A 14,455-nucleotide genomic window follows, 5' to 3' on the forward strand; every position below is an offset into this window, starting at 1 on the left:
TAGGTTTTTTTTTTTTTTTTTTTTTTTTGGTTGTTGTTCTGTTGACCTGTTTTGAAATGATTCTGGAATTTCTTTCTTACTCTGGATTCAGAGTACCAGAATAGCTTTCTGCTCCAGCTGTGGACCTCACATCTTTTTCTCAGTCTGTAAACAGGCCCCTTGCAGCAGAGCCCTTGTACCAGCTGCCCCTGACTAGAAATCTGCAGGCTACCACTTCTTTTGGGATTTATGATTGGCCTCTGCTTCAGCATTTCAAAAGTGGTGCCATGGACTGGGTGTGGTAACACATAACTGTAATCTCAGCAACTTCGGAGGCTGAGGCAGAAGATTGCAAGTTTGAGACCAACCTCAGGAACTTAGACCCAATCTCAAAATTAAAAGGGCTGGGGATGTAGCTCAGTGGTAAAGCATCCCTGGGTTCAACCCCCAGTATTTAAAAAAAAAAAAAAAAAGTGGTGTCACATAGTGAGCTCTGCTCAAGTCACATCCCAACTTCTGAGGAGCCTTGGTCCCCTCTGTTATTAACATTCATCTCTACCAGTTTGTTACAAAAAATTTCAAGCATATTGAAAGTTGAAGGAATTGTACACTGTACTCCCACAAGCCCATCACCTTGAGTCTACAACTAATATTTTGCTATATTTGTCTCACCACTTATAGTCTATCTGTTCATTGCTCAAATCATTTTTTTTCTGGATGCATTTTAAAATTAATTTGCATTATCAGTATTCATTGAGCCCTATCTTCTGAAACACTCAGCCAGGAGCTCAGCTTTCCTAGAAATAAGTTGTATTTGCACTGCCCAGCCTAAATTTCGAGACCCAAGTGGGGATATGATGCTCCCTGATCAGAACAGAAATGCTCTTGTCTTTAGGATTCCTGCTCAAGTGGTAGCTGAGCAACCAAGGAACTGGGGACTTGGAATTGATGGTTCTCATGCAGGAGTAAAAGCTTTTGAGCTATTATTTTCATAAAGCATTTGTCTCCTCTATAGAAAACCTTCACAAAAGTACCATTGACTTAGTTAATAATTGGCTTCTAAAAATAAGCACAGTTTCAGCAGCTCTAGTCAGTGAAGGCAAGTTCTTGGCAGTGAAATAGGATTAGAAGGCTATAGGGTTAGTTATAGGCACTCTGGTTGCTCCTGATAGCTCATGCCTCTTATGTCTTGCAAATGCCATTGTTCTTCCTGTTACTCTGCCCATAGCTCAGGAGGTTAAAGGGAAGAGTGCCCATGTTTCTTCCTTTTTAATCAATTTTTTTGGGTGGGGGATACTGGAAAACTCATGTGCTACACTGAGCTATACTCTATCCCCAGCCCATTTAATAGAAATATTTCCCTTACCGATTCCCCAGGAAAGCCATACATTTTCAGTTAGCTAGGGCTGCTCTCTGTGCAGTTGAGAGGTAGTACTGATCATTGCCTAAATGGAGGAAGGAACCTGAAAACCACAGGGTTAGCTTTTCCACCTCATTTGAATCCAGTTTTGGCAGTGACTGTGTTATCCTGTTTGAAATATATACTTCTTATGACGAAGTGAAGCCATTCATACAAGAGAACTGAAACCATTATCATTTGGAATCAGAATAGAATTAGCTTGGGAACTTTCTGCACTGGGGTTCTGCTCTCCACAGATAAAGGAAATTGAGAGGTGCTATGGTGTTTCTAGGGGCCTGGTAAATTGGGGTGGTAACCTGGGTTGTGTATTGTCCTGAGTGGACCAAAAGGAGCCTCTGTGGCATGGTGAAGACAGCCAGGGTCATGAGATTTATGAGTTCAGTGGGGGTTGCAGCCTAGCTAAGGGTTCTCTGAAAATAAATGTGTTTAAAGGGGAGGGAGTTCTCTTTGGTTCTAGATATGACTCTAGAACCCACTTTCCTGCTTTGTGGAGGTTATCCATAGCACCTTTGAAATTTTAGGTTCAGTTTTGGAATACTCTTCAGTTCTCCTTGGTTGGCTTACCCACCACTAGGTGGTTGGTTGTACTAGAGAGTTGTTTATGGTCAAAAGTCACTCGTGTTCAGGAATGTACATATACTGTGTGAACCTGTTCTGCATTTGAGAATCCACACCTGTATCATTTTTCTTTCCTATCAGTGTCAGTGATCCAGAGTTGATAGTAATAGAAATTGATTGGTCTGAACTATTTTTTTTAATTGATTTATTTATACATACATAACTGTGGATTGAACCCAGAGGTGGTGTACCACTGAGCTAAACTGTCAGCCCTTCTCATTTTTTTATTTTTTGAGACAGGGCCTTGCTAGGCTTGCTGAGGCAGGCTGTGACTTTGATTCTCCTGTCTCAGCCTCCCCAGTAGCTGGAATTACAAGCACGTGCCACCACACCCAGCTTGAGTTATCTTTTATATAAGCATAGAATTTTTAAGTTGATAATCTGGTTATAGCCTTAGATTGAGGCAGTATTTCTTGGAAGAGCTATATCCTTGAATGAGTTTTGCCTCCTCTGTAAAGAAAGCAGATTTGAATCTACCTAACAGTGCCTTTGCACAAAATGGGTGCTCAGTATCTTTTAATTTATTTATGATTTAATTCTCTACTTCGATAAATTAGTTATTTAAAAAGGAAAACATTTATTCATTGTAGAAAATGTATAAACAATAGAAAAACACAAAGAAGAAAGCCATCATGCAACAGAAATCCCTGATAATCTTAACGACCTAGACCGAAGGTAACCCTTGCTAACGTATTTGACTTTATTTTGCATGAGTATATGTACACCTTTTTATTTTGATAGAAGTGGAGTTGTACTGTCCTTCTGTTTATCGTTTTGTATATTACTCCCTGTCCTCGCATTCAGTGGCTGCTTCTTAGAGGCTGGATGATTTGGGAGGCAGGCTCTCTATAGGAGTGTTACTGCGTGTCCGGGTTTTGCCACCTCCAGGGCTCAGCTTCTTCTGTCCCTCCTGTTCTGAGCCTTTCCCTTAGCAGCTTCAGCCTGGCAGCATTTATTCCCTGTGTTGTTTCAGAGGAGGATTCGAGGTGCCTTCCCTCTTAGGAATGTGTTCTCTCTCCTCAAGCAGAGTGTGCATTCTCCTTCTCTCTCAGCTGCTGTGGTTCTCGTCTTAAAACTCCACAGCTGGATTCCTTCACTGTTGTCTCCATAATGTCCATCCAGGTTTCTAGGTGGGGCCTTGGCCACAGCTGGTCATTTGCAGCCTGATCTCTGTCACTGTGGGTCCAGAAAGAGATGCAAAAATGAACAATATGTTATCCCAGAACTACTAGGCAGTTTAATGCGTCTTTGCTTTTGATCTCATTGAAGTACCCCATTCATTCCTTGCCCTTCCCCTTTCCAGGTATAGATACCAGTGCCTCTTGAGTAAGTTTTTGGCTTAAATGTTATCTTCTGAGTTTAGTCAGAACTGCTTCCGTCTTCTGCATGTGTGCAGCACATTTATACATTTCTGATTTATTGTATTAGGTAATACATTTATTGAGGAGAGAGACTAGATGTTTTTTATATCTCTGTCTCCTGTATCACCTAAGATAGTCCATAGCATTTTGTAGGATTTTTGGGGTGAATGATAGCTTTCTATGACATTTTTTCTTTGGATTTTTAAAATTCTGATTTGTTAGGATAATGCCATATGCAAATTGTGACTTAAAAAGTGGTGATAAATGGCTAACATTCATTGAATACTTATTATGTGCTGTATGTCATTCCAAGTACTTTATGTGTATTAGCTTGCTTAATCCTTATAATAGCCCTGTGATTATTATAATAGCCTTTTAATTATCATCATCCTCATTTTACTGGTTGAGTAGCTTATTCAAGGACTCTTAGATAACAGGCGGTAGAGTTGGGCTTTGAATTTGGACAGGTTGCCTGCATTCCTGACCACTGCCTTGTGCTTTGAGCTCAGTGCAAGCCAAGGCTTTGACCACTGCTAATTTGTTTGTGGAGGGTCACAGGATTCAAGTTTCCTGTGAATTTGGTGCCTCCCGCAATGTTTTGCATCCATAGCATATTTGATGTCTACTGCAAACCAAAGGTGCTCACCCTTAACCGCCTAGGAAGATTTGCCAAGTAAGATTCACTTTCCTCTGAAAGTTTAACACTTGAAATGATCATTAGAAACATTGTAACTAAATGGTCTGATATTCTTGTTCTTAGGATGGGGGTTCCTTGGATCAAGTTCTGAAGAAAGCCGGAAGAATTCCTGAACAAATTTTAGGAAAAGTTAGCATTGCTGTGAGTATGTTAAGTTCTTCCAAGTTCCTTCACTTATCAATTGAGTTGGTAGGGAATAGGTGAGATGGGGAGGAAGCCAATGAAAGGAGCGTTTATTTTAAAACTGGGATTTTTCTCACTATCTTTTCCCTATGTACAGTCTAGATAGATCTCTTTGTTTCTCTCTCATTAGAACACGAAAATTGATTTTCTGTATGTTAAAATCTGTGTCTGAAAAACTGGACAAGGTAGTTGAGAAAGTTCCCATTCAAGGTATTAGGAAAGCTCTATTCTAAATTGCAGATTTAGAAATACATGATTTCATACATAATATTTTTAAAAGTTGTTTAATCTTGAGATAATTAGGTTTACTTAAAAATAACACTTTATATACCTTGTAACAATATGGTTGCTTGATAAGACAGGTTAACACAGTGAAACAAAAGAAAGAATAAAAAGGGCTGGGATGTAGCTCTGTGCTTCCCAGCACATGTGAGGCCCTGGATTTGAGCCCTAATATTGTCAAAAAAGAAAAAGAATAAGGGAGGTTGCCAAGTTCATTGGTGATGTTAGATGAAATATTTTCTAGGTCATTTTAAAATAGATTATTTTTCTGAACACCACTATTTCCATTTCACATCTTTTTACATTTCCTCTCCTCTAGGTAATAAAAGGCCTGACGTATCTGAGGGAGAAGCACAAGATTATGCACAGAGGTAGGACATTACTTGCTGGTTTTTATGTTCTGAATTTCAACCAAAGTCAAGATTATTTAACCATCTTTTTGTGTGTTACATTTTGTTTTGGGGTAAGAACCTTTTGATTATGCTTTTAGTCTTCATTACACATTTTTGTTTAGTGTGGTGACTGAGGCAGCCCGTCCTACCTGTTTGGTCTTGGTGCACCTGTTCCTCTCCACCGTGGGTAACATGCCCTCTGGTTTTCCATGAGGCGCTCTACCATCCTTTCCATTCAAAGTTGGGAGGTTTCATCTCATTCCTAGAATAACCAGCTTTCTTTTCCCTTCTGCCTAGTGCAGTTCCCACCTTCTCAGGTCTTTCTTTTTGGCTTCCCCAGTTACTCCTCTCACATACACACGAGGAGCTGCTTGGTTAGTTATGAGGGTCTCTGGACAGATGTCTTTGGAGCCACTTGCTAAGCCAAGAAGGGGAAGTCATTAGAAGGACTCTTGCCCCATTCAGCACTGCTGGTATGGTGTGGCCTGGCGTGGCCTAGCCAACTTTTCAGATTCCTGCTGTCTCTGGGTTTTTTCCAGAAGCTCCAGAGGAATTAACAATAAGGCATATCTTGATTCCTGAGCAAAAAAACAATGGTCGAGTCATGGAAACCTGAATTAGGGTTAGAGGAGAGAGCAAAGTCTCCCTCCTGTTTCTCTTTAGGCTTCCTCACTGCTAGTAGTTCCATCTTTGGTCTAACTGTTGTCTTTCCTGATGAAACTTAAGCTCCATTTCTTCTTATTCTGTTCTTGAGGAAAAATAAGGAAGAGTAAGGTTTTTCTCTGCTTTGAATTTTCATTTATTCTTATTTGTTGTTTATTTGCTGGAGAGAGCTCAGTGATTATTTCAGTTACCTTTTAGTATATAACAAACCACTTGAAAACTTGTAATTTAGGACTGCAATAGTTTGTTACTTTCTAACATTCTGTGGGCTGGCAGATTGTCCATCCTCTGACTTCTTCCACTGCTGTCTTTGGGTTTCCAGTGGCAAGAGGTGGCGCATCCCAGTACTCAAACACCTTTTAAACCTCTGTTTATGTCAGCTTAGTCAACATCCTGTTGGTCAAAGCAGGTTGCCTGGTCAAGTCAAGATTAAAAAGCAATGCGAAGACTCCAAATTTTTAATTTTAATTTTATTTATTTATTTATTTTGTGGTGCTGGGGATTGAACCCAGGGCCTTGTGTGCATGCGAGGCAGGCACTCTACCAACTGAGCTATATCCCCAGCCCAAGACTTCATCTTTTGTTAGGAGGAATGAGCCAGTTTTTTCACTCTTTTCAAAGTAATTAAAGTTCAGGGTTCAAATTTATATATGCTACTTACTGTCTAGCCATGGTAATTTCCCCCAAACTCAGGAAAAAGGAGAAAACAGAACTTACCAAAAAGGTTGTGAGAATTAAAATAATGCATACAAAGCACTTAAAATAGTGCTTGACACATAATAGGCACTTAAATGTTAGTTGCTGCTTAGTAGATGGGTTAGTAGATTTGGGGCTGGGGGGTGCACTGGGGATTGAATCCAGGGGCCACATCCCCTGACCCTTTGACCACTGAGCCACATCACTAGACCCTTTGCCCCGCCACCCCCCTTTTTGAGACAGGGTCTTGTTTAGTTGCTTAGAGCCTCACTTAGTTGCTGAGGCTGGCTCTGAACTTGGGATCCTCCTGTCTCAGCATCCCGAGCCATTGATTATAGACATGTACCACCATGCCCTGAACAGATTTGTAGAGATTTGTAAATGATCACCAGTGCTGGGTGCAGTGGCACATGCCTGTAATCTTAGCAACTTGGGAGAATGTGGGAGGACGATCACAAGTTCAAGGCTAGCCTCAGCAACTTAGCAAGGCCCTAAGCAACTTAGTGAGACCCTGTCTCAAAATTTTAAAAAAGGGCTGGAAATGTGACTCAGTGGTAGAGTACCCCTGGGTTCAACTCTCAGTGCCACCAGCTAACTAACTAAATAAATAAATAATAAATTACCAGCAACAGAAACCATACTGACTTGGTTTAAGCTTCTTAAAACTTATGCATTAGAAGAATTCTGAGGAAGCTTAGAGAATCCTTTGAGAAGCTGAACCTATACACTGTAGTTAGGCAGGAAGCAAGGCTTCTCTGGTTGGGGAGCTAGTTCACTGGAGCAGAAAAGCAGCCACTCTGGTTCATAGCTACACAGCAGTGCTGCTGCTGGGCCAGTTGGCTCTTTTCAGTCTTACTATGGGGTGGGCTCTGGGTTCACCACCTCCCATACCCAGAGGGGTCCAGGGTCAGTGTCTCTGAAGCATCTGCTCCCACAACAATCAGGAAGGTATCAGGGGATACCATTCTTTCTTGCTGAGTGTTGCAGGCAGGTTGACACCTTATTTTCAAATCTAGCTTAGGCACTTAGGGTTTTAAATTGTTAGGTTGAAAATGATTTCTAGGTGTGCTGTGACCTAAGTAAAAGAACATAAAATAAATTAAAAATAATGGAAAACAACTGTACAAAAAGAACTTGTAACACAAATTGCTGTGGGGGCAGTTCACTTTTTCAAAGTGTTCACTTCAGGATTCTTCAAATACAAGTTCTCATAGAAGCTTCCAAATTAAATCAATTTGATTCGAATATTTCTTTTCAGGAATATACCATTAATACAAAACCAGGCCTACCTGCACTTGAAAATTATTTTTTTTTTAATGAGGGGAAGTGCAATAATGTTATTTTGGGGAAGACCAAATAGTTTTGGATAGCATTTGGGTATGGTTTTTCTAGTTAGGTGATAGTTACCTTTCTTCAACTGGGTGAGTATTTCCTGGTCCTAGAACGGTACCTTGCCTTGTTGTACACGTGGCCAGCTTTGTTACATATGTAGTGTGTCCACAGTGAATGGGAATCTAGAGATAAGCATGTTCTCATCCTCATTCTTTTTTTCTTTGGGGGTGGGGTACCTGGAATTGATTCTAGGAGCGCTTAACCGTTGAGCCACATCACCAGCTGCCCCCTACCCCCCAACTTTTTTTAACATTTCGAGATGGGGTCTTGCTGAATTGCTCAGGGCTTCACTAAGTTGTTGAGGTTGGCTTTGAATTGGCGATCCTCCTGCCTCAGCTTCCTGAGCTGCTGAATTATAGGCACATGCACCATTGTGCCTGGCTCATCCTCATTCTAGACTGATTTAGTTGGCAGGGCTTCTTGAGCAGGATAGTTTCCGCCAATGCGCCCAATGCCAAAGCTCTGGCCAGCAATTCTGGATTTCATCTACGAATTGGTCCCCTGTGGTGTCTTCTGGTGTTGTGCAGATCATTTTATTGTCTTTCCCCTGAGTGTTCAAAGAGAGAAACAATCCTGTGGCCCAGTCTGGTATATGTGGTTTGTGGGCTGCTGATCAGGGGATGGGTGTGAGGGCTGTGATCCCTCTGGAAGTGTGAATTTCCTCTGAAGTCTCTGTATGACATTCTAGTGGATGGCCATAAATAGGTACATCTATATGCTTCTTACCCCTCTCCTCACAGTCTCTTCCCCCATCCAAGAGAAGTAATTCATATTTGTAAAATATTTATAGAATACCTGCCAAGTGCAAGATACTGGATGAATCACTATGGAGGCCATAAAGATGGCTCATAAATGAATTGTATCTTCCAGAGGAAAGATGTATCTGTAAATGACACTAGTATATGGTGGAACATAACCAATGTCATTTTTTATGCATGAATCATTACTTTACCAACTTTCAAATAGAATATGATGTGACATAATTTATTAGTCAGAATTCTTTGGTTGTGTCAGGACTCAAGATTACTTAATCAAAAGAGGGAATGTGTTGGCTTAAGTCACCAGGAAGTCTGAAGACAGAGATGAAGATGGGGTTGAAATGACAGTCTCAGGATTCTTGTCACCTCTTGACTTTGCTCATTCTGGCATGGGTCTCCCTTTCAGGCAGATAGATTCTCTTGACTGAGGACTAGATAGACCTCCCTAGTCCCAGACATATCTAGCCCTTAGTACTCCCTACCCCAGAGAAAGAATCTTAACTCTCTCTCCCCAGTATCCAGATCTGTGCTTGACCTACCCATCTGCTGTGATTGGCTGTGGTGGGAGTGTCTGCCTATGGCTGGGCCAATCGCTGTGCCCAGGGCACTGGATGATAGGCCACCCTGAGTTATATACTCAGTGCCTTGGTAGGGTCATAGAGTGAGCCTCCTGATTGACACCCTAGCAAAAAGTCTTGGTGTTGAGTAGCAGTATATCCCAAAGGAAAAATGGGGAGTTTTCTTTTTCTTTTTCTTTTTACTAGAAGATAGGAGGAGGAGAGGGATGCTGAAAAGCAAGCAAATTAAAAAAGAAGGAAAAAAAAAAAAAAAAAGGTAGGCGGTGAGGGTGTAGCTCCGTGGTAGAGTGCATGCCCAGCATGTACAAAGTCTTGGGTTCCAGCCCTGAGAAGAAAGTTTTCCCATAAGAAATGTTTTTAAATGTTGGGTCAAAAAGACAAAAAGCTATTAACATAGGATCAAAACAGTAATCAAGCAGTTGAAGCAGGAGTAGGCAAACTGGCCCACTGGCCACAACTGACCTGCTGTTTTAATTTCATATGGGTTGCAAACTAAAAGTGGCTTTTAAATTTTTGGAACATGTGACAAATGTCCATTCAGATTTCTGTGTCCATAAATGAAGTTGTGTTGGAACACAGCCATGCTTATTTTCTTAAGTGTCATCCATGGCTGCTTTAGTGCTATAATGGCAAATTGGACAGCTGTCTCTTAAAGAAATGATATGTGGCTCACAAATTAAAAAATAATTTACTCTCTAGTCCTTTACAGAGAAAGCTTCCTGACAACTGAGGTAAGAATTTCCTGAGAGAAAACTTTAGAATTTAAACACAAAACTCAGCTTTGAATTCATCAGCTTAAAGTTCTTGAGAAAAAGTTGATGAATGACATAGGTAGGAAAGAGCATGTTTTTTCCTGACGCTGGAGCTCTGAAAAGATTTAGCCGTGGTCCCCAGCCCTGGGGTTGAGGGTGAGGAGAAGAAGAAGAAAAGAGGGAGAAAGGAAGGAGGGATCGGGTGGAGAGAAAAGGGGAGGGAGAGAGTGTTAGTTACAAAAGTTTCTATGTGTTCTTCCCATTTACTCTAGCAGCTCATAGCTCTATTTCAGCTCCGAGTTAGAGTTGGAGGTGAAGAGGGTGCTAGGCTGCACCCTGTCTTTGCTATTTAAAGCAGTGATTTACATTGCCAGCATGCCATTCTTTTTAGACTACTCTAATTATCAAGGCCTCATTTTGATGAAGACCCTGAAGAAGCATTACATCAATTAGGTCAGCAAGGATTCCATACAACTTAGCCTGTGAATTATTTCTGCCTTGGAGTTGCTGGCTGATAAACAGCAATACTTGCTCAGTTTAGAATTATGCCTTAACTTGTTTTTCTTTTCCTTCTGTCAGATTCTGTGTAACCTGCCTGATCTTTATGCCCAGTATTGAATTAGTAGCCTGGACCTATAGAATACCAAGGAAGCCAGCCTAGATTTTTTAAGGAGACACAACCAATAATCTGTGCAAGCTGTGGATGGTTTATACCAGAATAGCTTAGACCTTGGGGCCATCCTGCTTGGAATGCACTCCAAAAGAGTCCCTGATGGTTAGGGTAGAGAGTTATGTAAAAACGGGGATTTCAGGTCAGTATGAGATTTAAGGCTTCTTCAGACCGTTTCGAGGCTGTTCTCAGTTCCTAGTCCCTGTGAGAACTGAGTCTCCAAAGCACCTCAGGTGGCCTAGCCACAGCCTCTGCCTTTGGGGTCCTTAGCAAATTCTTCACCACTTCATTCAGACTTGTTGGCACTGATAGGCAAGATCTGAAGTGGATCAAGTTTGTTGTCTTGTCATTTTATGGCTGTTTGCTGCAGACTCACACCATGAGTTTCTGAGTGACTGCTTCTACATTTCTTGCTAGACACTATCCTGTCTGCCTTGGCTTTTGTGGCCTCTTTTTTTTTTTTTTAATTAAAATATTTTTTATTTTTACAGACACGTTTTGATTCATTGTACACAAATGGGGCACAACTTTTCATTTCTATGGTTATACACAATGCAGATTCACACCATTCATGTAATCATACATATATATATATGTATATATATATATATATAGGGCAATACTGTTTCATTTTACTGTTTTTCCATCCCCACCCCCTCCCACCCCTTTTTCCTCTATACCATCCAGTTCCTTCAGTCTTCTCTTCCCCCATCACCCCCCCTCATATATTGTCAAGCACGTATAGAAAACATTTGGCCTTTGGTTTTTGGGGCTTGGCCTATTTCACTAAGCATGATATTTTCCAACTTCATCCATTTACCAGCAAATGCTATAATTTTATTCTTCTTTATGGCCGAGTAATATTCCATCGTGTATATATACCACAGTTTCTTTATCCATTCATCAATTGAAGGGCATCTAGGTTGGTTCCACAATCTAGCTATTGTGAATTGAGCAGCTATGAACATTGACGTGGCTGCATCACTGTAGTATGCTGATTTTAAGTCCTTTGGGTATAAACCAAGGAGTGGGATAGCTGGGTCAAATGGTGGGTCCATTCCAAGCTTTCTGAGGAATCTCCACACTGCTTTCCAGAGTGGCTGCACTAATTTGCAACTCCACTAGCAATGTGTGAGTGTGCCTTTTCCCCACATCCTCTCCAACACCTATTGCTTGTGTTCTTGAACAGAAAGTTAGGGTGGCCATGTCTCCTCCAGCCATCTGGCCTGAGGTTGCACCTAGGGTTCTGCCCCAGGAGGCCGCGTGCGCCAAGGCCTATCATCTGCTCCCTGAACTGGGAGGTTGCCCATGATAGCCACGCAGTAGCCCTTCCTTTGCCTACAGGTCTCATCCCTTAGTTATGTGGGTGACAGCTTCAAGAGGACAGCAAGTTTACACCTGTCTAGACTTCCCTGACTTATAGGTAGAGAGACAGTTAACCATTCTCCTGGTTAGAAATAGCTCCTTCTCTCTAGAACAATCTCAGCTGCCAGACTCACAGTAATGACTTACAGTTTCAGATGAGTTTGTCTCAAAGTTCCTCAGGAGAGGCGGACAGGGTGGGACACTAGATAGCACTTGAGCCAGACTTCAAAACATAGGTAAAAGTGGCACATGTGGCAGTTTTGGGGAAAGGAAATCCAGGTAGAGAGAAATGCAAAGGCAGAAAAACAGACTCATCCAATAGGAAATGGCAGTCATTCAGGTTGTCTAGAACAAAGGGTCCCTGTTGACTTGGGGCAGGAATAAATTAAGGAGAGTTGAAATACCAGGGAGGGTCTTCACTGCCATGTGCAGAGGCTGGGTTTTAGCATAACAGGGAGGAGTGGAATATGCCTGCACAGGGAAGTGAGATCAGCTATCCTTCAAGGAAGAGGACTCTGGCTGCTGTGGCTAAAGTGGTCTGGAGGGGAGACAGATCACTTAGGAAGCTGCTGCCATGGTACAGGGAGAGAATGTGGGTCTGAGTTAGGATAACAGCAGAATGAAGGGACAGGAGGCGACCCAAGGGAGTAAAGTGGTCAGGGTTTATTCTAGGGAGTCTGTGGAGAGCAGAGGTCAGGTACTGGCATGGGAAGATGGAGAAGAGGCAGGAAGACTTGCCTGTGGCCCTTGCTGGGGTTGTGGTGGGAGGGAGCTGAGGTTCTACCTGATGATCCCTGGAGAGCTGTGTCCTGTTCCTTCTTGAATCACAAAGCCTCATTCTAAGGGAAACCTGGGCCTGCCATTCTCCTGAGTTATACATGTCTGTAACTTCCTGAGAGGATCTACGCACTGACAACTGGTTTGAGTTAGAATCTGATCACCTGATGATCAAACTAGGGGTCAATTTTATTAACCACTACCCAAAGCAAGATGGAACCCGGCTCATGGTGCCCAACACTGTAGAGAGTGACAGTAGATCCTGGTGCTGCATCTCGACTTGAGGGTGGCAGCCAGCGTCAGTCTTGATGATACCAAATTAGTTAGAGCCAAACGTAGTGAATGTTTCTATTTGGAAACACACATTTCAAGGTTTATTGTGGGAGTTAAGACTTACTGCCCTGCTAAGACTGTGTACATTGCTGCTGTTTGGTGGTGGCTGGCTCTGAATCCCTGGGAAGCTGCTGCCCAGCAGGTGGCCTCAGATCCACTGTGTCCTTTCCCTTTAGCATCTTGGCTGCTGATGGAACCTTGTGGAAGGCTCCTTCCAGCTCTGCCACTGGCTTTCTGAGTGATTCTGGCAGAGTTGTTCATCACTTCTGAGTCTTGCCTTCCTCATTTTTTTAGGGGTAATCTCATTTCCCTCTCCATCTCTTGGAACAGTCCTCAGGACCAGATGAAACTGACCATGTGTTATGTAACAGCATCAGGACGAGGGCATTTAAAAGCCCACTGAAGCTGGGCATGGTGGTGCATGCCTGGATCCCAGTGACCCTGGAGGCTGAGGGAGGAGGATTGTATGTTAGAGACCAGACATGGCAACTCAGACCCTGTCTTAAAAAATGAAAAGGAAGAGCTGGGGTTGGAGCTCAGTGGCAGAGTGCTTGCCTAACGTGTGAGGCACTGGGCTTGATCCTTAGCACCGCATAAAAATAACCTAAAATAAAGGCATGCTGTCCATCTACAACCACAAAGAAAAGGGGGCGGGTAGGGATGTAGCTTATTGGCGTAGCACCCCTAGTTCACCCCCAAGTACCAAAACAAACAAACCCACTGAACTTATGATGCTGGGCTTCCAAGAAGCAGGAGAAGATAGTCCTTGTGCTCATAGAGCTTCTAGTCTGAGTTAGAGAAGAAGACTACCTGAAAAGTCAGATGAAAGAGATATGGGTGAATCGACCCACAAGATCTGGGATTTGCCTTAAGACATTCTGATCCCTCCCAGACGGCAAAGAAAAAAAGGGTGGTTATAAACAAGATGGGAAATGAGAAGGTATTGTTGAGGCTGGGTGCTGAGTGCACGGTTGCTGTCTCCAGTTTTGTGAACATTTGGATCTTTTCAGACAAAATACTTAACTAAAAGAAGGTGGCATACATTCTGACATAACGAGTGACTTTCATCATATGAGCCTCCGCGGTTCCAAAGAGAGGGAGTCTGCGGGCGAACAGCCATTAGGGGAGGTTCCCATCTGGGAGCTGGGCTTTGTCCCAGTGAGGACTGTTGGCCACAAGTGGCAGAAACCAACAGTGTCAACAGAACTAGGACTCCTTATAAGAATCTAGAAGGCCCTGAGGGAGCCAAGGACCAGATATAGTCTGTGCCCAGGAAGGGACCAGGACAGGGACCTAAGGCAGCCTCTTCTCTGCTTCCTTAGCTTCTCTGTCTGCGGGTGGAAGGAAGGCAGCAGCCCTTAGCGTCCAGACTCTTCCAGACTCAGCCCAAGCCACTTTCCATGTCATTCCAGGGATGCCTTTGAGTCTGGCAGCCCTCCCCTCACTCCCTTTAACACGAAGACTAGAGGGTTGGACATATGCAAATAGGGAAGACTCTGGAGACTAGCAAGAACAAGATTCAGACATGCCGGAGGGAGA

The 14,455-nt window shown here is 42.7% G+C and overlaps 1 protein-coding gene across 1 annotated transcript in view; it reads left to right on the plus strand.

The window, feature by feature from the left end:
• Positions 1-14,455, plus strand: part of MAP2K1 (mitogen-activated protein kinase kinase 1) — a 77,682-nt gene that overhangs the window by 43,347 nt on the left and 19,880 nt on the right. The window contains exons 4-5 of the mRNA XM_079125721.1: positions 4,139-4,216; positions 4,860-4,911. Coding sequence (XP_078981847.1) covers positions 4,139-4,216; positions 4,860-4,911 — 130 coding nt within the window. The remainder of the gene's footprint in view (positions 1-4,138; positions 4,217-4,859; positions 4,912-14,455) is intronic.

Source organism: Sciurus vulgaris (assembly GCF_902686455.1).
Source record: "Sciurus vulgaris genome assembly, chromosome: 2".
NCBI classification, from domain to species: Eukaryota; Metazoa; Chordata; class Mammalia; order Rodentia; family Sciuridae; genus Sciurus; species Sciurus vulgaris.